The 22,814-nt window shown below is 41.6% G+C and overlaps 1 protein-coding gene across 4 annotated transcripts; it reads right to left on the bottom strand.

Moving 5' to 3' along the window:
* Nucleotides 1–5,503: 5,503 nt before the first annotated feature.
* On the bottom strand, nt 5,504–22,807 carry CATSPER2 (cation channel sperm associated 2). 4 transcript variants are annotated; one of them, XM_084903533.1, is made up of 13 exons: nt 22,615–22,807; nt 21,327–21,473; nt 20,683–20,856; nt 20,443–20,511; nt 12,609–12,781; nt 11,671–11,826; nt 11,278–11,402; nt 9,649–9,827; nt 9,342–9,441; nt 8,970–9,026; nt 6,686–6,918; nt 6,174–6,341; nt 5,504–5,644 (listed from the first exon to the last, which is right to left on the bottom strand). In XM_084903533.1, exons 2-13 carry the CDS (start codon nt 21,469–21,471, stop codon nt 5,613–5,615), a joined length of 1,611 nt encoding a protein of 536 aa, XP_084759659.1. In that variant the 5' UTR covers nt 21,472–21,473; nt 22,615–22,807; the 3' UTR covers nt 5,504–5,612. The 4 variants fall into 4 exon arrangements, with proteins under 4 accessions (XP_084759659.1, XP_084759657.1, XP_084759656.1 ...); XM_084903531.1 differs by lacking the exon at nt 11,278–11,402 and having other exon boundaries at nt 9,634–9,827; nt 11,741–11,826; XM_084903530.1 differs by lacking the exon at nt 11,671–11,826 and having other exon boundaries at nt 9,634–9,827.
* Between the last annotated feature and the right edge of the window lie 7 nt (nt 22,808–22,814).

Genomic DNA, 22,814 nt, shown 5'->3' with positions numbered 1-22,814 from the left:
GTGTTCCCTCAGCCCTCTCCAACTGAGATCCCTTGGGGGATGTCCAACTGCCAGCTTAGGCTCGATCCCTCTCACAACCTGGGGCCGCTGGCTCTTAATTGCTCACCTGCCTCTCTACCTGATTACACCTAACTGCCTTCTCCTGCTGGCCTGATCTTGCCCCCAAAGGCCCTCCCCTGCTGGCTAGATCTCACCCCCAACTGCCCCCCCTTTTAATATTTTTAAAGGATTTTTTTTTTATCTTTCTCTCTCTGCCCCCTCTCTTCCACTCTCTCTGAAAAAAACAATGGGAAAAAATATCCTCATGTGAGGCTTAAAAATAATAAGAAGGAGGAGGCCTGCATAGGCCATTCATTTGAGAAGGTCACCTACAGAAAAGTCAGGAGGGGATCAATCATCAGATATCTATAAAGAAGTTTGAAATTTTAACATGCATTTGTACCAATTCAATAGACCCTGAGGATGGAACCTGAAATTCTGCCATTTAATAACTTACCAGGTGAAGCCAATTCTGCTGGTTCTCAAACCACACTACTGAAAGCTACTCAAAGACCAACTACTTATGGATAGCATATGTAAGCTTTATTAAATAATTAGTGTCCTGGTGCACAGATTTGTGCACATTGGAAGGAAATTAATTAGAAGAAATATTTTAATACTAGAGCCCTGGTGCATGAATTCATCCACCAGTGGGGTCCCCAGCCAGGCCTGTGGGATCAGACCAAAACCAGCTCTCCAACATCTCCCGAGGGGTCCAGGACTCTGAGAGGGTGCAGGCCAGGTTGAAGGACCCCACTGGTGCATAATTGGGACCAGGGAGGGACACAGGAGTTTGGCCATCTGGGGAGGGACTGCAGGAGAGCTCCAGGTTGTTTCCAGACCATCTCCCTCAGTCCCTATCAGCTGAACCCCAGCAGCAAGCTAACCTACTGGTCGGAGTGTCTGCCCCATGGTGGTCAGTGCATGTCATAGTGAGTGGTTGAGCAGCCTTAGCATATCATTAGCATATTATGCTTTGATTGGTTGAATGGACAAATGGACAACTGAACATTTAGCATATTAGGCTTTAATTATATAGGATTGCTAGTCACATCTTGCTAATGAAAATAGGATTCTACTGAGTCTCCTATCTACCTACTCCAGGACTTCTGTGAGGATCAAATGCAAAGAGGCACAGGAAAAAGCTTCACAGACATTTGGTTAAACTGTAAAATGTTTGCACCTGGCTACAAAGCAAGTCAGGTTCCTGGGCTGAAAAAATTCCATGGATGCTAGTTGGTAGGAAGAGGACGCCGGGCGTTGCTACATGATGTCATTACCTGGCACTCACAGCGACTGTTTCTGGGCTGGACTGGGCTGTGGGTTTTTGTGCCACGGGGTCTTTGCAGCATTGGCTTTGGTTTGGTGGCATATTGCTCCAGGATGGTGGTGGGGCCTGTGTTCCACTTGGGGGAAGCCAAGTGTTGGTTTGTCAGCACAGGTCTGTGGAGCCATTTATTTTTAAATGGCCAGTGTGTGTCATGACAGCTCCTGCATTGAGTATCCACCCCCTGGTGATCAGTGCATGTCATAGCTACTGGTCGGAAGGACATATAGTCTTTTATAGATATCGATGCTTCCTTACTGTTTTATTGTTTACTAGAGGCCCGGTGCATGCACATTGAAAGGAAATTAATTAGAATATGGCCAGAGGGATGAAGCTGGGTGAGATGGGCTGGACATACCCTGGAGCCAACCTCCAGAGTTCCCTCCCCAACCAGCCACACCTGGGGCAGTGCTGGGGCTTGAAGGGTGTCTGTATAATGAGTGGAATTCCTCCAGCAGCTGGGGTCCCTTGGCCTGGCCTGCAGGAGTCGGGCTAAAACAGGCAGTCTGACATCCCCCAAGGGGTCCCAGAGTGCGAGAGGGCACTCTACAAAGTTGCTGTTGCTCAGCAGCTCCTGTGTTGAGCATCTGCCTCTAGTGGTCACTGTGCATCATACCTACCAGCCAGTCAGGCAGTTGGCCAGTTGGCCATTCACTTAGCCTTTTATATATGTAGACTAGAGGACAAATGCATGAAATTCATGCACAGAGTGGGGATCCCCTCAGCCCAGCCTGCACCCTCTCACAATCTGGGATCACTGGCTCCTAACTGCTCACCAGAATGCCTGCCTGATCACCCATAACTGCCTCCCCAGATATCCTGATCACCCCTAACAACCTCTGTTTCCCAGCCTGATTGCCCCTGACTGCCCCTCTTGCAGGTCTGGTTGCCCCTGCCTAACCCCATGCCAGCCTGGTTGCCCCCAACTGGTCCCCCTACTGGCCTGGTTGCCCCACACAGCCTGCTGTTCAGTTGTTTGGTCATCCCTCATTAGCCCCCGCTGCCAGCCTGGTCGCCCCACGCAGCCTGCTGTTCAGTCGTCCATCTGGTTTTTTGTTGTGACAGTCCCTGGCTTTTTATATATATTAGGATTGTATTTTGCTTGCCAAGTTCAATGGATGTTCCAAACCAGATCTTATTGGACCATTCCTTCTTAAGAATTCTATTTTGGGACCCTGGTTGGGTAGCTCAGTTGGTAAGAGCATTGTCCTAATATACAAATGTTGCAGGTTTGATCCTCAGTCAAGGCCCATACAAAAAATACACAAATTTATGCAAAAAATGCATAAATAAATGGAACAACAAATCAATATTTCTCTCTAAAATTTTAAAGATATCCTGTCTTGTCTCTATTGACATTACTCTAGAATGATTAACCTTCTGTCTCTTCAGCTTTTCCCTCTCAGGCTTCTTTGCTGGCTCCTCTTCCTCCTCCTATCCCTTAAATGTTACAGCCTTTTTTTCTTATATTTGTACTTAGTGGAAATCCTTTATTATCTGTAATTCTACTTGACTCCTTTGGGGTTTCTGGGTATATAATTATGTCTAAAAATAGTAGTTTTACTAGGTCTTTTTTGCAAAAATTTATGCCATATTTATTAAGACAAAATTTTTAATACACACCCTGGATGGGGTTCTCAGTGGTTAGAGTTTTGGCCTGCATACCAAAGGGTCATGGGTTCAATTCCCAGTCAAAAGCACATACATGGGTTGCAGGTTTTATCCCATCCTGATTGGGGCACATGAGGGACACAACCAATCAATGTGTCTCTCTCACATCGATGTTTCTATCTCTCTTCTCCCCTCCCTTTCAATTCTCTCTAAGAAAGCAATGGAGCCAAACCAGCTTGGCTCAGTAGTTGAGTGACTAGTTCAATTCCCGATAGAGGCATGTGCCTGGGTTGAGAGTGGGCTTGATCTCCAGTTTGGGGTGTGTACAGGAGTAGCCAATAAATAATTCTCTTTCATCATTGATGTTTCTGTCTCTCTCTCCCTCTCCCTTTCTTTCTGAAATCAATAAAAATATTTTTAAAAGGCCAAAACCAATTTGGCTCAGTGGATAGAGTGTCAGCCTGCAGACTGAAAGGCCCCAGGTTCGATTCCAGTCAAGGGCATGTATCTTGGTTGCGGGCACATCCCCAGAAGGGGGTGTGCAGGAGGCAGCTGATCGATGATTCTCTCTCATTGATGTTTCTAACTCTCTATCCCTCTCTCTCTTTCTGTGAAAAATCAATAAAATATATATATTATATATATATATATATATTTTTTTTTTAAAGGATGTTTAATACAAAATTATATATTGACATTTGTTTTAAAAACATTTTTCTCATTTTATGGTGAATGACTACAATGCTTTTCCTTAGACATAATATTGGTTCTTGGTTTTAGATAATCTTTATCTCATTTTTTTTTAATGGAGGCAAAATTTATTGAGAGAAACCAGTCCTGGAAAAGGTACAGCTGGGGTTCCAGAAGCAGGCCAGTGTCCAGAGCTTCCTTTCCATGCCATAGTCAGGTGTTGAAATCTATTATTCCATGTGTGGAGTCCCATAAGCCACCAACCCAAGAATCTAGTGTGCTGGGGGTGTGGTGGAGGGCTACTTACTTCATTTTTTAAAACTGAGATATAATTCACATACTAACCATAAAAGTCACCATTTTAAAGTGTACAATTCAGAGTGTTTTTTTTTTTATGTATGTATGAGTTAAGCATTCAAAAAGTGATAGAGTTTTAGTAATAAACACTTGTAAAGACTTGAGTCATCCAACAATGGAATGGGATCTCCTGTAACCAGAAACATTAAGCATCAGATGGATAATCCCCTTTTTAATGATGTTCTAAAACATGTTCCTGTTCTGATGGGAGCTAAACTCTGAGGTCCCTACTAACTAAAAATCTATGGGATGCTTACTGATTTGAACACTCCTGTGGTTAGGTCTAATCAAACAATCAAATTGATATCCCCTCCCCTGGGAAACTGACATTTAGATCATTTTGCAACCAATATTCCCTTTAATTTAGACCACAATCCATTTGCCAAGACCAGTAACTTTCCCCTTCAGACTTGCCCAAGACCTGGACCTGCCCCAAGATATATCCTCCAAACACCCTCCCACCCAAAAAAAAAAGCACTCCTAAAGTCCTTTAAAATCTCTGACTCCCTATCCCTGGGTGCTGGTGCCATTTTGGAGCTCAGCCCATCTGGTTTCCAGATGACCTAATAAATTGGCAACTATTTACCACTTTCGGCCTAGCGTGCTCCCCTTTGGTGACCCTAACACTACACAGTGGAATCACTGTGCTAAGCAATGGCAAGGAAATGGGATAAAGGACTCTCTTTTGGCCTCAGAAACAGGTGAAAATAATATTTGATTAAAATTAACTGTACAGCCAAAACCGGTTTGGCTCAGTGGATAGAGCGTGGGCCTGGGGACTGAAAGGTCCCAGGTTAGATTCCGATCAAGGACATGTACCTGGGTTGCGGGCACATCCCCAGTAGGGGGCGTGCAAGAGGCAGCTGATCGATGACTCATCAATGTTTCTAACTCTGTATCTCTCTCCATTCCTCTCTATGAAAAATCAATAAAACATATATTTTTTTAAAAATTAACTGTGCCGAGACCGGTTTGGCTCAATGGATAGAGCTTCGGCTTGGGGACTGAAGAGTCCCGGGTTCAATTCCTGTCAAGGGCATGTACCTTGGTTGCGGGCATATCCCCAGTGGGGGGGGTGCAAGAGGCAGCTGATCGATGACTCTCTCTCATCGATGTTTCTAACTCTCTATCTCTCTCCCTTCCTCTCTGTACAAAATCAATAAAATATATTTTTTTAAAAATTAACTGTACAGGGTAGAAGCAATGTTCCTAGAGTAGGCAATGGAAGCAATAGTTCTCAATTATTTACCCTGGAATCTCCTGTGCTCAACAGGAAGGAGACAGTGAAATTAGGACTCTATCAGGAAGCAGTTTGCAGGAAAGGTGGGAACCAAATTTATCAAGTCAAGGAAAGAGTCAACCTGAGCAGCTGTGCAATGGGTAGAAAGCCAAAGGCCTAGGTCCCACTGGCATGTAAACCAACTTTTTCACCTAATCTTATACCTTTCAATATCCCCTAAATTTCAGAGATAGGCCATTAAGCAATTACCAGCAATATTTATTAAACATTTATACTTTGAATTCTCAATTTCAAACTTTTCCCTTTAATATCTGGTGCCAAAGATATCGAAGCCATCCATCACTGGCTTTACTTGTCTTCAAAGTTCATCAGTGCTTGCACTGTAAAGAAACAAACTGTGAGGATGGAGAGCTGGGAATATTCAGAACATACAAATGTTTGAGTCTCTGCTTTTCTCGGTTCCCACACAAATTTTTACTAATGTTTACTTTTAATTAAGCCATGTGTTGCTTATCAACTATAAATTGAAAAAAAAATTCAGCCATATGCACCTCTACTCTTTACCATAGATAAGTTAAAGAAGCTGCCTTGCTATCTTTTTTTAAAATTTTTTTAATTAAATTATTATCTTTGTACATATACCATTGCCCTCTAATGTACATATACCCCCTCCCATACATGCCCTCCCTCCCCAGAGTTTTGTGTCCATTGGTTGTACTTATATGCATGTATATAAGTCCTTCGGTTGATCTATTATCTCCCCCAGATCTCCCTGCCTTGCTATCTTATCTCTTTCATCCTGTTCTCCTCAGAGAACAAGTGAGAAGGCAAGGCTGAGGACAACTCAGTTATAAAAGCTACTCCAATTGTACTTAACTCCTGGTCCCTATGAGTGCCCCAATTCCATACCTGCAAACTCTTGCAACCGCTTACGCTCCTCTAGGTTATACTGAAGCTTTTCTAGCAACTCAAAATACCGGAAGAGTGAATCTCTAGGCCAAACAGTGCATTCATCCTGATCCATGTCCATCAGCCCAGGCAGATTCTGGTGCACATGGGTCTCCCAGTCCAATTCACCTAGATGGAGAAATTCTTCTCAAAAACAAATAGATTTGTGGAAGTTGCAAAAGAACCGATAAATCCTATGGTATGTTGGGGAGAAAGAAGGGATAAAAGTGGTAACAGGAAGCAGAGAAGAGGGTAACGGGTGCATTACCAAGAGACCACTTTTTACAATAAGCAAAGACAGCCACAGCCACACTATCCAACATGAAGCAGAAGTACAGGGAAAATGAAGCACACAAAAAGTAAAATCAGACTGGTAGAGAAAATTGGGAAGTAGACATAGTGGGAGAGCTCTTGTTAAGAATGGGATATCTCCTAAAGGAGTCTGAACTCAAATGGAAGAACCCTCTGCTTACCAATAGTCTCATAATTTCTGGATTCAGAAGAAGGGGAAAAGAGGGAAGGTGAATGTTGGAAGGAAGCAGATGAGGAGGATGAAGAGGAGAAAAAGGGGGACTCTTCTTTTTTTGACGAGAACTCTTTTTTTGACTCAGATGCTCTTAAATCTTCATCAGAGAAACTGCTTCCAGACTCTTCTTTAATACTTTCTTCTGATAAGCCCAAAGATCCTGTTTGTTGACTGGTAGTTCTATAAGTGAATGAAAAAAATTTATTGCCTGAAACATATTTATGAGGTATGGTTAGATCTTTCATTATTCTGGTACTGCCCCTAGCCATCTCTTAACACTGAGACTTAAGGCTATGAGGGCCAAACTGCTCATTGCATATACAAACATTGTATATGCAAGCCCCAAATCTGAGCTTAAGCACTTCCAACCTCAAATATTGCATGTGCTATATCTTTATTAGTGCCCCTCACCACATAGCTCCTGTGCTCAATTTTACTCAGGCTCTCACATTCTACACACAACCTTATTTGCCAAGCTTTAGCTCCCCATTCCATAACCCTAAGCCTATAACACCACAACTATAGCCTTTGCCACCATTATTCTATCGCTTAATAGTAGAGGGCTTCAGGACTCAGCTCTTGGTCCTTTATCTTCTCCATCTATCGTCACTCTTTGGTGATCTCATCTGAGTTTAAATGCTTAATAAATGCAAATTTGAACCTCTATTCCAGACCTCATTTCTCAATTAAGTCTAGTATATGCAACCTTAACTCACATATCATCACTTGAATGTATAATAAACATCTTGAATTTAACCAAAACTGAACTCTTTGTCCATCACAGCTTTTCCACCAATAGCCTTCCCCATCTCAGCTAATTCATCCCATCAGTTGCTCAAGCCAAAACTTTGAACTCTTCTCTTATATACCACATCCAGTCCATCATGAAGTTCTGTTGATTCTACCTTCAGAATACATCTTTTTTTCACTGGCACCACTGGTACCACTCCGGTCTGACTCGTTATCACCTCTTGCTTGGAGAGCAGTATAGCCTCCTAATTTCTCTCTCTGTTCCTTCCCTCATTCTTCTACAGCCTATCAACATAGCAACCGGGGTGACCCTTCTTAAATGTAAGTAATTTCATGTCACTGCTCTGCTATGTTCCCCATTTCACTCAGAGTCAAAGCCTAAATCCCTGCACAGCCTTACAGAATAGGGTCCCCACTATCTCCTGTCACTCTTCCCCTGTTCACTTTGCTGCAGTCATAATGGCTTCTTTGCTCTTTCTCAAACACATCAGGCATGGACCTTTGTGCCATCTGTTCCCTCTTCCTGGAACACTCATCCACAGATATACACATAGTAAACCCCTCACCTAATCCAAGTCTTTGCTCAAATGTTACCTTTTCAGTGTGGCCATACCAACAACTACCTTGTTTACGATTACAACAGATCTGCAATCCCCACCCTGTATTCCAATCCCCCTTAACCTGTCCTACTTTTTATGTTTATTATATTTTAACATATTATATACTTATTTAATATGTTCATTATTTATTGTATCTTTCCCCTAACTACTATGTAAGCTACATGAGAGCAGCATTATTGTCTCTTTTTTTTTTTTTTTTAATCCTCACCCGAGGATATTTTTTTCCATTGACTTTTTTAGAGAGAGTGAAAGGGAGGGGAAGAGAGAGAGAAATATCTATTGTATGTGAGCAAAATACATTGATTGGTTGCCTCCCACATGTGCCCCAACAGGGCCCAGTGATGGAGACTGTAACCAAAGTATGTGCCCTTGATCAGAATCAAACCCTGGATGCTTCAGTCTGAGGGCCAACACTTTACCCACTGAGCCAAACTGACTCCCTCTGGAAGTTCTAGGGGAGAGGTTTCCTTGCTTCTAGCTTTGGCATTTCGTTGCCTAGCATTCACTGGCTTCTATTGACTTGTAGATGCATCACTCCATTCTCTACCTCTGTCTTCACATCTCCGTCTCCTATTCTCTATGTCTTCTGCATGTCTTCTCCTCTTCTGTATCTGATAAGGACCCTTATCACCGGATTTAGGATCTACCTGGGTAATTCCATCTCAAGATCCTTAATTTAATTACATCTGCAAAGACCCTTTTCCCTAATAAGGCTGTGTTCCCAGGTTCTGGGGGTTAGGACATGAGCATACGATCAAGTTATTGAATGAATGAATGCCTTCTCAAAGCCAATTTTCATCTCTGGTTTTCTACCCTCTCCTCCTTCATGTGTGTCCATCCCAGTTCGTGTATGCTCCTAACCTGATTTTCATTTTTTCATTGCTTGACCTCTGTGCATCAGGGGACAGGTTTTGTCTCCTGCAAAACAAAAAACAGAAGAGTGAAGAGAATTATACTGAAGCAGAAATTTAATGAAGAAAAAAATAATTCATATAATAAAATAAAGAAAAGTAAGGGGAGAGAACAAATTGTGATAAAGGGGTGAAAAAGACTAAGGGTGTCCCCAACAGTAGATAAAGAATCAGGCAATATTCTAGAGGTGGGGCATTCTAACCCTTGGGCAAATCTTCTGCCCCAAGGGGAAGATGGAATCAAGGCCAAAGAGTAAAAACAGGGAATGAGATCAGAAAACCTTTGAGAACTGAAGTTGGGTTTGAAAATGAAGAGGCAGACCTTTGGATAATCTGCCGCTTGAATATGCCGGCTTTGTGCTGAACTTCCAGATGTGTCATCTCTTCATTCAGCTCGTTCCTGATAGTCTGAAAGTTAGTAACTGACCCAAAAGGCCATTCGGAGTTGAGAATGTGACTAGGCCTTGGAAGAGGACTTAGGAGGGGAGAAACCAAGTGAAATATTCATATAGGCCCCAAGTCTTCCTGCAATATCAGGTTCTCTCGCTCCATAATCCACCAATATTAGCTTTCACTCTAATTTCTTCCCAACCACCCCTCCCATCAAGTCTTACCTCTTCTATGCTTACCCATCATTGCTACTATGATATTTCGAAAGATAATGGAACCAAGTAACAACGAAAGGATGACATAGATGCTGCTGAAGGTTCGGCTGACCTCAGGCACCTTCCATGTGTCCTGAAGCAGTGCATACCAATGATCCAGGGTGAAGAGAATGAACACTGTCACTAAGGAATTCAACAGATCCCTAAAGAAAAAGGTGTGTGTATAGATAAAACAGAAATCTAAACCTCTCAGACAGTTTCATTCTCACTTTTCCCCTTCATTCTCACTCTTCCTAGTAAAGCAACCTAAGAGCATTTTTTATTTGCTCTGACTCTGGCTTCTTTTCTACTGTGCTCAATTTTTTTAGCTAATCATTCTTCAGTTTGATATTGTTTTATTAGGTTTTCCTTTATCGTGAATAATTTATAAATTTCAAATACTATTTCATTAGTACCTGAGACATAGTATGTACTCAATAAATAGGTACTGCGTTAGCCAGTTTGGCTCAGTGGATAGAGCGTTGGTTTGTGGACTGAACGGTCCCAGGTTTGAATCCTGTCAAGGGTATATGTCCGGGTTGCGGGCTCCATCCCCAGTAGAGGGCGTGAAGGAAACAGCCAATTAATCATTCTCTCTCATCATCTCTTTCTATCTCTCTCTCCTTCTCCCTTCCTCTCTAAAAGCAAAATATATATATTTAAAAACAAATAGATACTTACTGAATTTATAAAAATTTAACGAACTACCAATTATGTATCATTTTTTTGTAAGCTCATTCTCCACTGTCCTACTTAGTTCACCTAACAGAAGAGCACTTACAAATTTAGCAAACATCATTCCTATTTAGTTTGTTGGGATGGAATGATAGCCAACTAAATAAATGGGTTTGTGACATAAATATATGATCCCAAATAATAAATGATAATGACTATATCACAAAAACTCTCAGGAACATATTTAAAATTTCCTTCTTTCCTTCTTAGTCCTCCATATACAATTTGTTGGAAACATCAAAGCCTGAATAGGATAAACAGGACTTTCCTAACTTGTACTCTTACAAAACTTCTGAGAGAGACCTGAGAGGTGCTGACAAGATTGGATTCCAATTCATAAATATTATCAACTCTAAATCCGAATTGATTTTCTATTAAATCAATACAAAATTTCTAGGCAAAGATCTTATCAGGATTTTACTTTTGAATGAGTACAGGTGTGTGCATGTGTAATCCACACACCTAAAACTAGTGAGAGTGACGTTTATTATTACAATGTGTGTAAGTATTCCTAAATGCATTCTAAGTGCTTAAATGCATTACCTAATTTACCCCTACACTCTTATTCTCATTTTTCAAAAGAGGTAATTGAGGCATAGAAACCAGAACTGGAATATACTGCCATTTAAAGATGGTTGATGAAGGTGCATATGGATTTGCAAAACCCACAGCATATCAGGTAGCTGCCTTATCCTCAAAATCAGAGTGAATACCACTAACTGTTCCTTTACTTTGTCTTTGCCTCTCCTTACTGTGTTCTATTCCAATTTTTTTTTTACAATAGTCTAAACTTTTTATATTACTTATACTTTAGACTAGCTTCCCGGTTTCTTGCTCAAATTCTCTCCCCCTACCCAGGCTTCTCCCAGTCCTGCCTACGAGAAGAATACTTGGTAATCCAGGTCCTGGCGAGTTGAACGGGTATAATCCTCGAAGAAGTAGACACCGGCCACAGCAAAAATGTAGAAGAAGATGATCAGCAGCAACAGAAGGAACGTCATGCTCTAGAGGCCATGACTTAAGTTAGTGCTGGCCCAGACAAGGCTGATTTCCACCTATAGCCCAGTCAAGTCCACCCTGGCAACCCCCCAACAAACCCTCACTTCGCCTTGAGCCCAGTCATCAGTCCACAGCAGCTTGACCACAGCCCTTTCTCATCCAATAACATATCTCAGGGTCTTTCATTGCCTTCTTTGTCCCACAGACTTGTATCACGTAACCCCCATGTTTGTCCACCTTGCCCACCTGGCTTTGCTGCTACAGTCAAATCACCTTAAGGGCCCTGACCAGGGCCAAAATAATGACTCGAATTTGACGGAATCGTGTAAAGAGTTTGAGAGACCTTAGAACCCGGCAAATCCTCAGCAACTGGAGCCATACAGACTGGCTTGCTACCCCTGTCAGCAGCACAATCTCAGGAATCAGGGACTGTGGGAAACACACAGATTATGAGTAAAATATACCCAAAAGCACTCGCGCGTGCGCGCGCACACACACACACACACACACACAGTTGTTCCTTCGTATTCTGGTCTTTTTCATAGTTCCTTGGGCATTATCCCTTGAATAACAGTCTCTGGTGGTTGTTTCCTATTTGGTCCTTCTATACTAAATTACTTAAACTTTATACTTCAATTTGCTCAGACATAAAACAGGGATAGCCCCTAGCCAGTTTGGCTCAGTGGATAGAGCGTCAACCTGCAGATGATTTAGGTCAAGGGCACATATCTTGGTTGCAGGCTCCTCCCCAGCCTGGGCCATGGTCAGGGCTCGTGCAGGAGGCAACCAATCGATGTGTTTCTCTCACATCAATGTTTCTCTCTGCCTTTCCCTCTCTCTTCCATTCTCCCTAAAAATTAATGGAAAAGTTAATCCTCAAGTGAGGATTAACAAAAAAATTAAAAATAAATAAAAAGGGGATTAACAGTGCCTATCTCATTGGGTTTTTGTGGAGTTTAAATGAGAAAATATATGTGAACAGTGCTTGGCACTTTATTAAGTGCTTGGTAACTGGTAGACATTATTGTTGGGGTTAGATTCTGCCTTGCTCCTAATACCAATTCCTACAATGAATTAATTTTAGTTTTAAAAGAGGTGGGGGGGAGAAAGTTAGATACATTTCTATTTGTTTCTTCCTGTGATATAATTATCTTAATTTTTCTTGTCATTTTGATTCACTTAGGCACAATTCTCAGGGTATCTATCCTTACCAACATGGTAATAAAAAAATCAAAGACATTCCAGGAATTCTTCCAGAAGAGGGAAAAGCTGGATAGCCACATAAGAAGGATCTCCAAGATGAAAACAAGTAAGATGAACCAAGCTACCACCTCCACAGTCAACTTCAGTGGCCACAGTTTGATATTTGAGGATTCAAGCAATTCTGTGAGAATAAAGTAAAGGATGAATAAAGGTTAGGGAAGTGGGAAGCTGAATGATAGAGAATGATCACAACCTGTTATAAGCCACAGTTGTGCCCACTGCTATTACACTTTTTAGTTTCTTTAAACACTGTGGTTGTTCCAACCTGTAAAATACAGGGGTGGACAGAATCAAACATGAAAAATAGCTATGACTCATCTCTCCTGCTGGTATGGATATGCCTAATAGCTGCCTATTAGTCACTGCCTTCCCACTGTGGGATAACACAAATTCATCTCTTAACTACCACCAACCCTATCTGCTGTACTGCTAAGCCCTTTCCCATCTTAAATTTCACAAAGAAGCAATGAGCCTTGAGAATAGAATGAAAATGTAGGGCCATGATATATATTAAGTGCTTTATAAGGGATATAGAAACAAGAAGCCAAATTCATGGGGCATATTGAATCAGAACAAGAAATTGCTTGGTTCTTTGTTAGTTATTTGTTTGTTTGTTTTGGTGGGGGTTTTTTGTTTGTTTGTGTGGGTTTTTTTAAGAGAAAAAGGCGGTGGGGAAGGAGAAAGAAAAACATTGATTTTGTAGTTCCACTCATTCATGTATTCATTGGTCAACTCTTCTAGGTGCCTAAGCAGGAATTGAGACTACAACCTTGATGTAACAGGATGCTAATCTAACTAACTGAGCTACCTAACCAGGGTTATTTGCTAGCTTTTAAAACTTCCCCTTTCTTCTATAAAATTTATTTCGTTCTGCAAAGCAAATAGAATCCTTTACTTTCTTTCTAGAATCCTATTATTTGCTAACTGCTTTTCCTTAACTCATTGCTTTAATCTTTCAACCTTCTTCATCTCTTTTTATACATTTAGTGAATGTATATCATGCTATTAAAAAAACACATTGAGGTTAAAATAGGCTTAAAAGCTAAAAAATGTAGTATGTTTCCTTTAGAAACAGAATACTATGAGAACCTGCAAATGCACTATGACTGATATGCTTGGCAGTTAATGGAGATCAGAAAACCATACTCAATCATCCTGAAGAATACAATGCTGTGTAAATTGTGACACCCAGTTTTAAATTGTTATTGCTTTTAGTAATATTATGGCTAATTATATCCATATTTTGTTGGAAATAGGGCTATTCATCCTTGCCAATGTGTTACTATCAAAGAAAATGGATCAAATCTTCTTTCTTTTCTCTTATCATTCAGAAACAAAATACAAAAATTTTAAAAATAAACAATATCATTATGAAAGTTGATTTTTTCCTATTTTTTTATGCCCTATCACATTTCCATTTACATTTTAACATATATCACATGTATCTAACATATAATACATAATGTTGTAAGCCTGAAACTAATGTTATATGTCAATTATAGCTCTATTGAAAAAACAAAAATAAAACAAAAAACAGCCTGGCCAATGTAGTTTACACTTCATATTTCATGAACCAGGAGGTCATGGTTCAATTCCCGGTCAGGGAAATTGCCTGGGTTGCAGGCTTGATCCCCAGTGTGGGATGCACAGGAGACAGCTAATTAATGATTCTCTTTCATCACTGATGTTTCTATCTCTCTCTCCCTCTCCCTTCCTCTGAAATCAATTTTTAAAAATTAAAGTATAATAATTAAATTAAAAACTATATAGCCCTGACTAGTTTGGCTCAGTGGTTGGAGAGTCGGCCCAAGGACCAAAGGGTCATGGATTCAATTCCCAACAAAGGGCATGTACCTCAGTTGCAGGTTCAAACCTTAGCCCTATTGAGGGAGGAAGGCAATCAGTCAATGTGACTCTCTCACATCAATTTCTCTCTCTCTCTCTCTCTCTCTCTCTCTCTCTCTCTCTCTCTCTCTCTTTTTCCCTCCCTCCTTCCCTTTTTCCCTCTCCTCCCTCCCTTCCACTCTCTCTAAAACTCAATGGAAACAAATATCCTTGGGTGATGATTTTAAAAAAAAAGATAGATTGATAAATATATAATAGATACCTAAATAAATAGATAGATAGATAGATAGATAGATGGATATTCAAGAACTATAACAAAGAATTAAAAATTCAAAACTCAGGAAACAATAGGAAGAGACAGCCTAGGGCTGCAGACCTTGGTCACGGAGCTGCTTGAAGAAAAAATGTTACAGGCCACACTTTTACCATGAAATATGAAGTATAAAGTGATTTACCATGAAATATGAAGTATAAAGTGAATTAAGACATTATTTCTAGGGGGGGGGAAAAACACGCCAACTCAGCACCATCTTGAAGGGGGAAATGGATGTTATTGGAAACCTGAAAATCTACAACTGCAGCACCCACCAAACAGCTGCGAACCCCAAAACACTGGTCCCCAATGGGCACAAACACGCGGATTCAGAGGAGCTCTACTCTCCACCACAGAAAAGTCAGATTTTGCCTAGGATAAGGAGAGAAAGAACTACATAAGCAGACATCCAGAGAAGAGAGACCATGGGGAGACAAAGAAACAGCCCGTAGAAGAAAGAAAAGCAGGCGTCACCAGAAAAGAAAGTAAATGAAATGGAGGTAAGCAACCTGTCAGAGAAAGAATTCAGATAAATGGTCATAAGGTGGCTGAAAAGAATGGAATACAAATTCAACAATATGAGTAAGAACCAAGAGGAAATGAAGAAGAACCAAGAAGAAATGAAAAATGACATCACTGCTGTAAAGAACTCAATAGAAAGCCTCAAAAGTAGACTAAAAGAAGTAGAGGACTGCCGGAACCGGTTTGGCTCAATGGATAGAGCGTCGGCTTGGGGACTGAAGGGCCCCGGATTCGATTCTGGTCAAGGGCATGTACCTTGGTTGCGGGCATATCCCCAGTAGGGGGTGTGCAAGAGGCAGCTGATCAATGACTCTCTCTCATTGATGTTTCTAACTCTCTATCCCTCTCTCTTCCTCTCTGTACAAAAATCAATAAAATATATTTAAAAAAAAAAAAAAAAAAGAAGTAGAGGACTGCAACAGTTAGCTAGAAGACAAGTTGGGGGAAAAATACCCAAGTAGCGCAGCATCTAGAAAGAAAAATTTAACAGCAGGAGGAGAGCCTAAGGGAACTTTGGGACATGAAACAAAACAACATCCTCATAATAGAGAGTTCCAGAAGGAGAGGAAACTGAGCATGGAATAGGAAACCTGTTTGAAGAAATTCTGATAGAAAACTTCCCTGATATAGGGAAGAAAAACCCCACACAAATCCAAGAAGCTCACAGAGTCCCAAGCAAAATGAACCCCAAAAGACCAATGCCAAGACACATTATAATTAAACTAGAGGCCTGATGCACGAAATTCGTGCGTGTGTGTGTGTGTGTGTGTGTGTGTGTGTGTGTGTCAGCACAGCCTGCACCCTTTCCAATCTGGGATCCCTTTCACAATCCTGCGGTTGCTGGCTCCAAATCGCTCACCTGCTTGCCTGCCTGATCAACCCCTAACTGCTTCTGCCTGCCAGCCTGATACCCCCTAAACACTCCCTGCCATCCTGATCGATGCCTAACTGCTCCCTTGCCATCCCAATGACTATCATCAACAAATCAACGAAGTGTTGACAAGTGTTGGAAAGGATGCAGAGAAAAAGGAACCCTCCTGCACTGCTGGTGGAAATGCAGACTAGTGCAGCCACTGTGGAGAACAGTATGGAGTTTCTTCAAAAAACTAAAAATGGAACTCCCATTTGACCCAGTAATCCCACTCCTAGTAATATATCCTAAGAAACTAGAAACACTAATCAGAAAATATATTTGCGCCCCTACGTTCATAGCAGCACAATTTACAATAGCTAAGATTTGCCAAATCCGGTTTGGCTCAGTGGTAGAGTATCGGTCTGCGGACTGAAAGGTCCCGGGTTCGATTCCGGTCAGGAGCATGTACGTTGGTTGCGGGCACATCCCCGATAGGGGGTGTGCAAGAGGCAGCTAGTCGGTGTTTCTCTCTCATCGACGTTTCTAGTTCTCTATCTCTCTCTCCTCCTCTCTGTAAAAAATCAATAAATATATATGTGTATATATATATATATATATATATATATATATATATATATATATATACATACACACAATAGCTAAGATTTGAGAACAGCCTAGTTGCCTGTCGGCAGATGACTGGATCAGAAAACTATGGTACATCTACACAATGGAATACTATGCTGTGATAAAAAAAAAAAAAAAAAAAAAAAGAAGGAATTCTTACCATTTGAAGCAACTTGGATGGAACTGAAGAGCATTATGCTAAGTGAAATAAGCTAGTCAATGAGATAAAAATACCATATGATCTCACTCATTTGTGGATAATAAAGAACTTTATAAACTAATGAAATAAAGATACAGAGGCAGTAAAGCATCAAACAGACTGTCACATTACAGCTGGAAGGTTAGGGAGAGGTGGAGGAAATAGATTAACAGAAGGACTTGTATGCATGCATATAAGCATAACCAATGGACACAAAACACTGGGGGGGTGAGGGTGCATATGGGAGTAGGGGGGCAATGGTAAGATATGTACACTTATACTTTAATGAAAAATTGAAAAAAAATTCAGAACTCAATACATCAACTGACTATAGCCAAGATAAGTCCTTATTCAAGTTGTTAGAGAAATAAAACTATTTTTAAATAAAAACTATATAAAACACAATATATATTTGATCCCAAAGTCAAACTTAATGTTATTTAAAAATTCATTTGTACACAAACCATGTATTTTCTTTAAAAATAGCATGAAACACTTAAAAAGTGGCAAAAGTATAAATTTGTTGACATTTTTAAAATTATATAAATATTTAAAACAATATTTAATATACCAATCTAAAATATTACTTTTACTTCAACTTATTTCTTTTTTTAAAATATATTTTACTGATTTTTTACAGAGAGGAAGGGAGAGAGATAGAGAGCTAGAAACGTCGATGAGAGAGAAACATCGATGAGAGAGAAACATCGACCAGCTGCCTCTTGCACACCCACTACTGGGGATGTGCCCGCAACCCAGGTACATACCCTTGACCGGAATTGAACCTGGGACCTTTCAGTCCGCAGACCGACACTCTACCACTGAGCCAAACCAGTTTCGGCTCAACTTGCTTCTTTATAGCACATAAAAATAATTGATTAAAACACCTAAGGAAGCTCTGGCTCAGTGGTTGAGCATCATCCTATGCACCAAAAGGTCACAGGTTCAATTCTGGGTCAGGGCACATCCCTGGGTTGTAGGCTTGATCCCCAGTAGGAGTTGTACAGGAGGCAGCCAGTCAATGTTTCTCTCTCTCTACAAATCAATAAAAAACTTGTGGGGTAAAATGGGAGATATTTGTAATACTATCAATGATGATAAATATATATTTTTTAAAACACCTAAGGATATTTTTTTAAAATTATTTTCTTTCTTTTTTTAAATATATTTTATTGATTTTGTACAGAGAGGAAGGGAGAGAGATAGAGTTAGAAATATCGATGAGAGAGTCATCGATTAGCTGCTTCTTGCACACCCCCTACTGGGGATATGCCCGCAACCAAGGTACATGCCCTTGACCAGAATCGAACCCGGGACCTTTCAGTCCCCAAGCTGACGCTCTATCCATTGAGCCAAACTGGTTTCGGCTAGATTTTAAAGATTATATATGCATTACTGGGAAACAAAATTACAAAACCAAAAAAGATTATGGAGTTTTGATCTAGAAAACTGATTGTTAATTACTTTTTTTCTATCTTTAATAACATTCTTTGTGTTCTGGAAAATTGTTTTTTAAAAACTTAAACAAAGTTTTAATGTTTATCACATTAATTAATCCGTTCAAAGAAATCTGTTATTCACAAATAATTATTCCTCCTGCCTTTCTACCATGAGAACCCTATCTAATAAAAGAGTAATATGCAGACTGACCATCACTCCAACACACAAGATGGCTGCCCCCATGTGGACACAATGGCTGCCACAAGATGGCCAGCTGAGTAAGGTAATTGGGAGGGACCAGGCCTGCAGGGGAGGGCAGTTGGGGGCAAACAGGTTGGCAGGGGAGCAGTTAGGCATCAATCAGGCTGGCAGGGGAGTGGTTAGGGGGTGATCAGGCTGGCAGGCAGAAGCAGTTAGGGGCAATCAGGAAGGCAGGCAGGCGAGCAGTTGGGAGCCAGTAGTCCTGAATTGTGAGAGGAATGCCTAGTGGGACAGGGCCTAAAAGGGCAATCAGACATCCCTCGAGGGGTCCCAGATTGGAGAGGGTGCAGGCTGGGCTGAGGAACACCCCCCTTCCCACCACAGCATAAATTTCATGCACTTGGCCTCTAGTCTATATTATGAAAACCCAGTAGCCCTAATGACAAAATGACCAAAGACCAGTGACCAGTGACCAGGAGGCTGCATATGCAGCACGGCGGGGCGGGGGGGGGGGGGGGGGGGTGTCTGGGGCTCGTGTGATTTTGCCTGCTGGGTCATCAGTGTACTTAATAAAATACAACTTTCCTCTCAGCCAATCTACCTATTCTCTGGCACAGTGATCATTTTTCTTTTCTTTCTTTTTTTCTTTTTCTTTTTTTTTCTTTTTGGAGCGGGCACCTGGATCTGAACCAGATCATGTTTCATATTCAGCCATCTTACCAAACAAAATGGTTTAGTGCTACTGTTTTTTTATTTGCTCATCAGATGCAGGAAATCTTGTACACTTACTGATATTTACTTTATTTCAAGGCTTAAGACTGTATCTTTAACCTCACAAGGCAAATACATACCAAGAGGAAATATTATGGACCATTACATTTGTTTGAATTAACCTTTCCTATTAAAGATAGTGGTCCATAATATCAGTTATTGTGGTGTAAATATTTTTTACCGAATTGCATTAAAAGACAGTTTTAAAGTAGGAAACTTCTCCAAAACAAGTGAGAATGAAACAAGGGAGTGCTTCCACTGTCCTTTATCCTTTCTGACCAGTTTGTCTGAGATGATAGTCAAATGAGCACACTCATTCTCCAGATTTCTTTTATTGTTAATACATCTCATATAATTTATTATTGGTTTTAGAGTTATTTACTCTTTAATATCTTACTTGTTCCTAACTTTATATACTTTGTGAGCTTTCTTATTCATACTTAATCTTCCTATATACACTTATAAAATTGTGAACATTGGATCACTCACAATAGGCACCAATATCTCTAATAGGAAAGGTTAATTCAAACACATGTAGACTAAACTGACACAAGAAATATAACTGGTCTTCCCATCTCCAGTTCCTTGCTGAGTCTATTACACCCTACCTCTAACATGAGACTACCTTATACCTGCTACACTCTCAAAAGCCCTCCAAAGGGATCTAGATCTTAGCAGTTTGCCTATCACAATTCAAATGACATTACAAATGTAAAATAATCAACTTAAAGGAAAAATGACTTCCAGCCGGGACCGGTTTAGCTCAATGGATAGAGCGTCGGCTTGGGGACTGAAGGGACCCGGGTTCGATTCCGGTCAAGGGCATGTACCTTGGTTGCGGGCATATCCCCAGTAGGGGGTGTGCAAGAGGCAACTGATCGATGACTCTCTCTCATCGATGTTTCTAACTCTCTATCTCTCTCCCTTCCTCTCTGTACAAAATCAATAAAATATATTAGAAAGAAAAATGACTTCCACCCACTTACTCTTTCATTCCATGTCAATTCTCACCTATTTCAACCATCAGTACAATTGTATTCAGAAATATGAGGAATATGACGAAGTTTGTGAAGAGACGACCTGTTTTCTCTTAAGGAAACATACATAGTGGAGTTCTTGGATTCATGCAGGTGAAATAATAGGGGCAAGAATAGAACCAGTGAGATTGAGAAGAAAAAGGGGTTTGGAAAGAGACAAATAAGGTCATAAGGCTGATGGTGAGGCAAGAAAAACAGTGGTACGAAAGGATACACTGAAGGACCCATCCAGCCCACAGAGAGAGAGGTGGCCTCCAACTGTAGCGCACTGCCAGCCTGCTCATCATTCTTCGACCGTGTGTAATCCGTTCTACATGACGAGGCTTTATGGAGAAGCGCACAAGCTGTTGTTGATCTCCTAACATAAGTTTCTTCTGATGGGAAGGATCTACGCCGAAAATAAAAAAGGGTCAGTAGATAATTATAAAGAGAAGTTTGAAGGAAGAGCAGGAAGGATTGAGGGCAGGAATACTGATTCCAAAGGGCCTTGCCTTGCTGCTCCTTCTCAGAGCAACTAATATTAGTTTGAAGAGTTAATGTGTTGCTTATGATCAATACTGCTCAAGAATAAAGACAGCAGGTACAACTCTCTAGATTTTAAATGTCTTTGGTAAAGACTTCCACAACAGTCAGTGCTAGCTGGCCTAAAAGTTAGTGGCATAGGTTTTATCACCTGGATTCAAATAATTTTATTTTTAAAACCTTTCATTTACCAAGTTTGATGTAACCTCCAAACTAACAACCATATCAATCTCCCCTGAATTTTCTACACTTTAAAATGGTCTGTCAGCTTCCTATGCTTCGGAGGGTGTGAATGGGAGTCTTAAGTTTTTCCTTGTGAAGAAACAGGCTGCTGACCAAGGATCTCTCGGATTGTGTGCCGTGGCACAGCCTGGCTCAAGCCTTGCAGATGCTCGATGAGAGAGAAGGTATCAATGAGACGAGAACGAATGGCATCCGCTCTGGGCAGTTGAATGTGTCCCTCGGGGTGGTAAGTGGTCATGTCTGTTAAGAAAATGGAAAAATCAAATAACATTTCATTCTTGGAGTTGCATCAAAGATCAGGGGTTTCCTTCCCCTCCTCCCACTCTCTTTGCCCTTACGAATACAAACATGGCCCTAGCCGGTTTGGCTCAATGGATGGAATGTCAGCCTGCGGACTGAAGGGTCCTGGTTCGATTCCGGCCAGGGGCACATATCTGGGTTGCAGGCTCCATCCCCAGTGTGGGGTGTGCAGGAGGCAGCAGATCCATGTCTCTCTCTCTGTCTCATCATTGATGTTTCTCTCTCTCCCTGAAATGAATTTTAAAAATATTAAAAAAAAAAAAAAAGAATACAAACATATTTTACCAAGACTCAAGGTGTGGCTGAAACTGGTTTTGCTCAATGGATAGAGCGTCCGCCTGTGGACTGAAAGGTCCCAGGTTCGATTCCGGTCAAGGGCATGAACCTTAGTTGTGGGTACATCCCCAGTGGGGGGTGTGCAAGAGGCAGCTGATCAATGTTTCTAACTCTCTATCCTTCTCTCTTCCTCTCTGTAAAAAGTCAATAAAATATATATTTTTTAAAAAGACTCAAGGTGTGTGTGTGTGTCTGAGGCGACAGGAGTCCTCAGAGAATACTGCATCGTTGACTAAATTCCGGCCACCTTCACTTGTGTGCCGGCATTTCTCATTAAAAGCAGCAGCCACTGCCAAAACCGGTTTGGCCCAGTGGATAGAGTGTCAGCCTGCTGACTGAAAGGTCCAAGGTTCGATTCCGGTCAAGGGCATGTACCTGGGTTGCTGGCACATCCCCAGCAAGAGGTGTGCAGGAGGCAGCTGATTGATGCTTCTCTCTCATCAATGTTTCTAACTCTCTCTCTCCCTTCCTCTCTGTGGAAAATCAATAAAATATATTTTTTTAAAAATAGAAATAAAAGCAGCAGCAACAAGGGTTGATAGGCGTCCAAGAGGAATTCGGGCACCCCCTGGACCTGAAGGAACTAGGCAAGGCCATGAGGGGGCGCAGTGGGAAAGCTCCGGGCCGACCCCCAAATAAAAAGGAAGTTCAGAGGAACTGGACTACATGCAACAGCCTCGCATTTGGATAACGTGCCGGGTCCCTGCGCAGCACCTCCTGTCCCCTCCCGCTGGCCGGGCCTCACCTCAGCCCGCGCTCTGCCGCCCCCTCAGCCCTGACTGCGCTCCTCCGCCTCCGCTCCGCCGCCCCGAGCTCGGCCGTCCCGCCCCCCCACCACCCGTGGGACGCGGTCAGGGCCGGCTCCCCGCCGGACCGCGACCCCTCTGCAGCTCCGCCCGCACCCCAGCTCCGGCTCCTGCCCGGCCCCCCGCCCCTCCGGGCCCT

Source organism: Pipistrellus hanaki, assembly GCF_964339955.1.
Source record: "Pipistrellus hanaki genome assembly, chromosome: 1".
NCBI classification, from domain to species: domain Eukaryota; kingdom Metazoa; phylum Chordata; class Mammalia; order Chiroptera; family Vespertilionidae; genus Pipistrellus; species Pipistrellus hanaki.
Note: the sequence above shows the minus strand (reverse complement) of the source record. Positions and strands in the feature narration are given on the sequence as shown.

Coding starts and splice junctions, on each gene's coding strand:
- CATSPER2 (XM_084903533.1), bottom strand. CDS start 21,471: ATGACCACTTACCACCCCGAGGGACACATTCAACTGCCCAGAGCGGAT. Junction 20,857..21,326: donor CACAATCCGAGAGATCCTTG/GTCAGCAGCCTG, acceptor TTTTCGGCGTAG/ATCCTTCCCATCAGAAGAAA. Junction 9,828..11,277: donor GATTACCAAGTATTCTTCTC/GTAGGCAGGACT, acceptor CTTTTTCTTTAG/GGATCTGTTGAATTCCTTAG.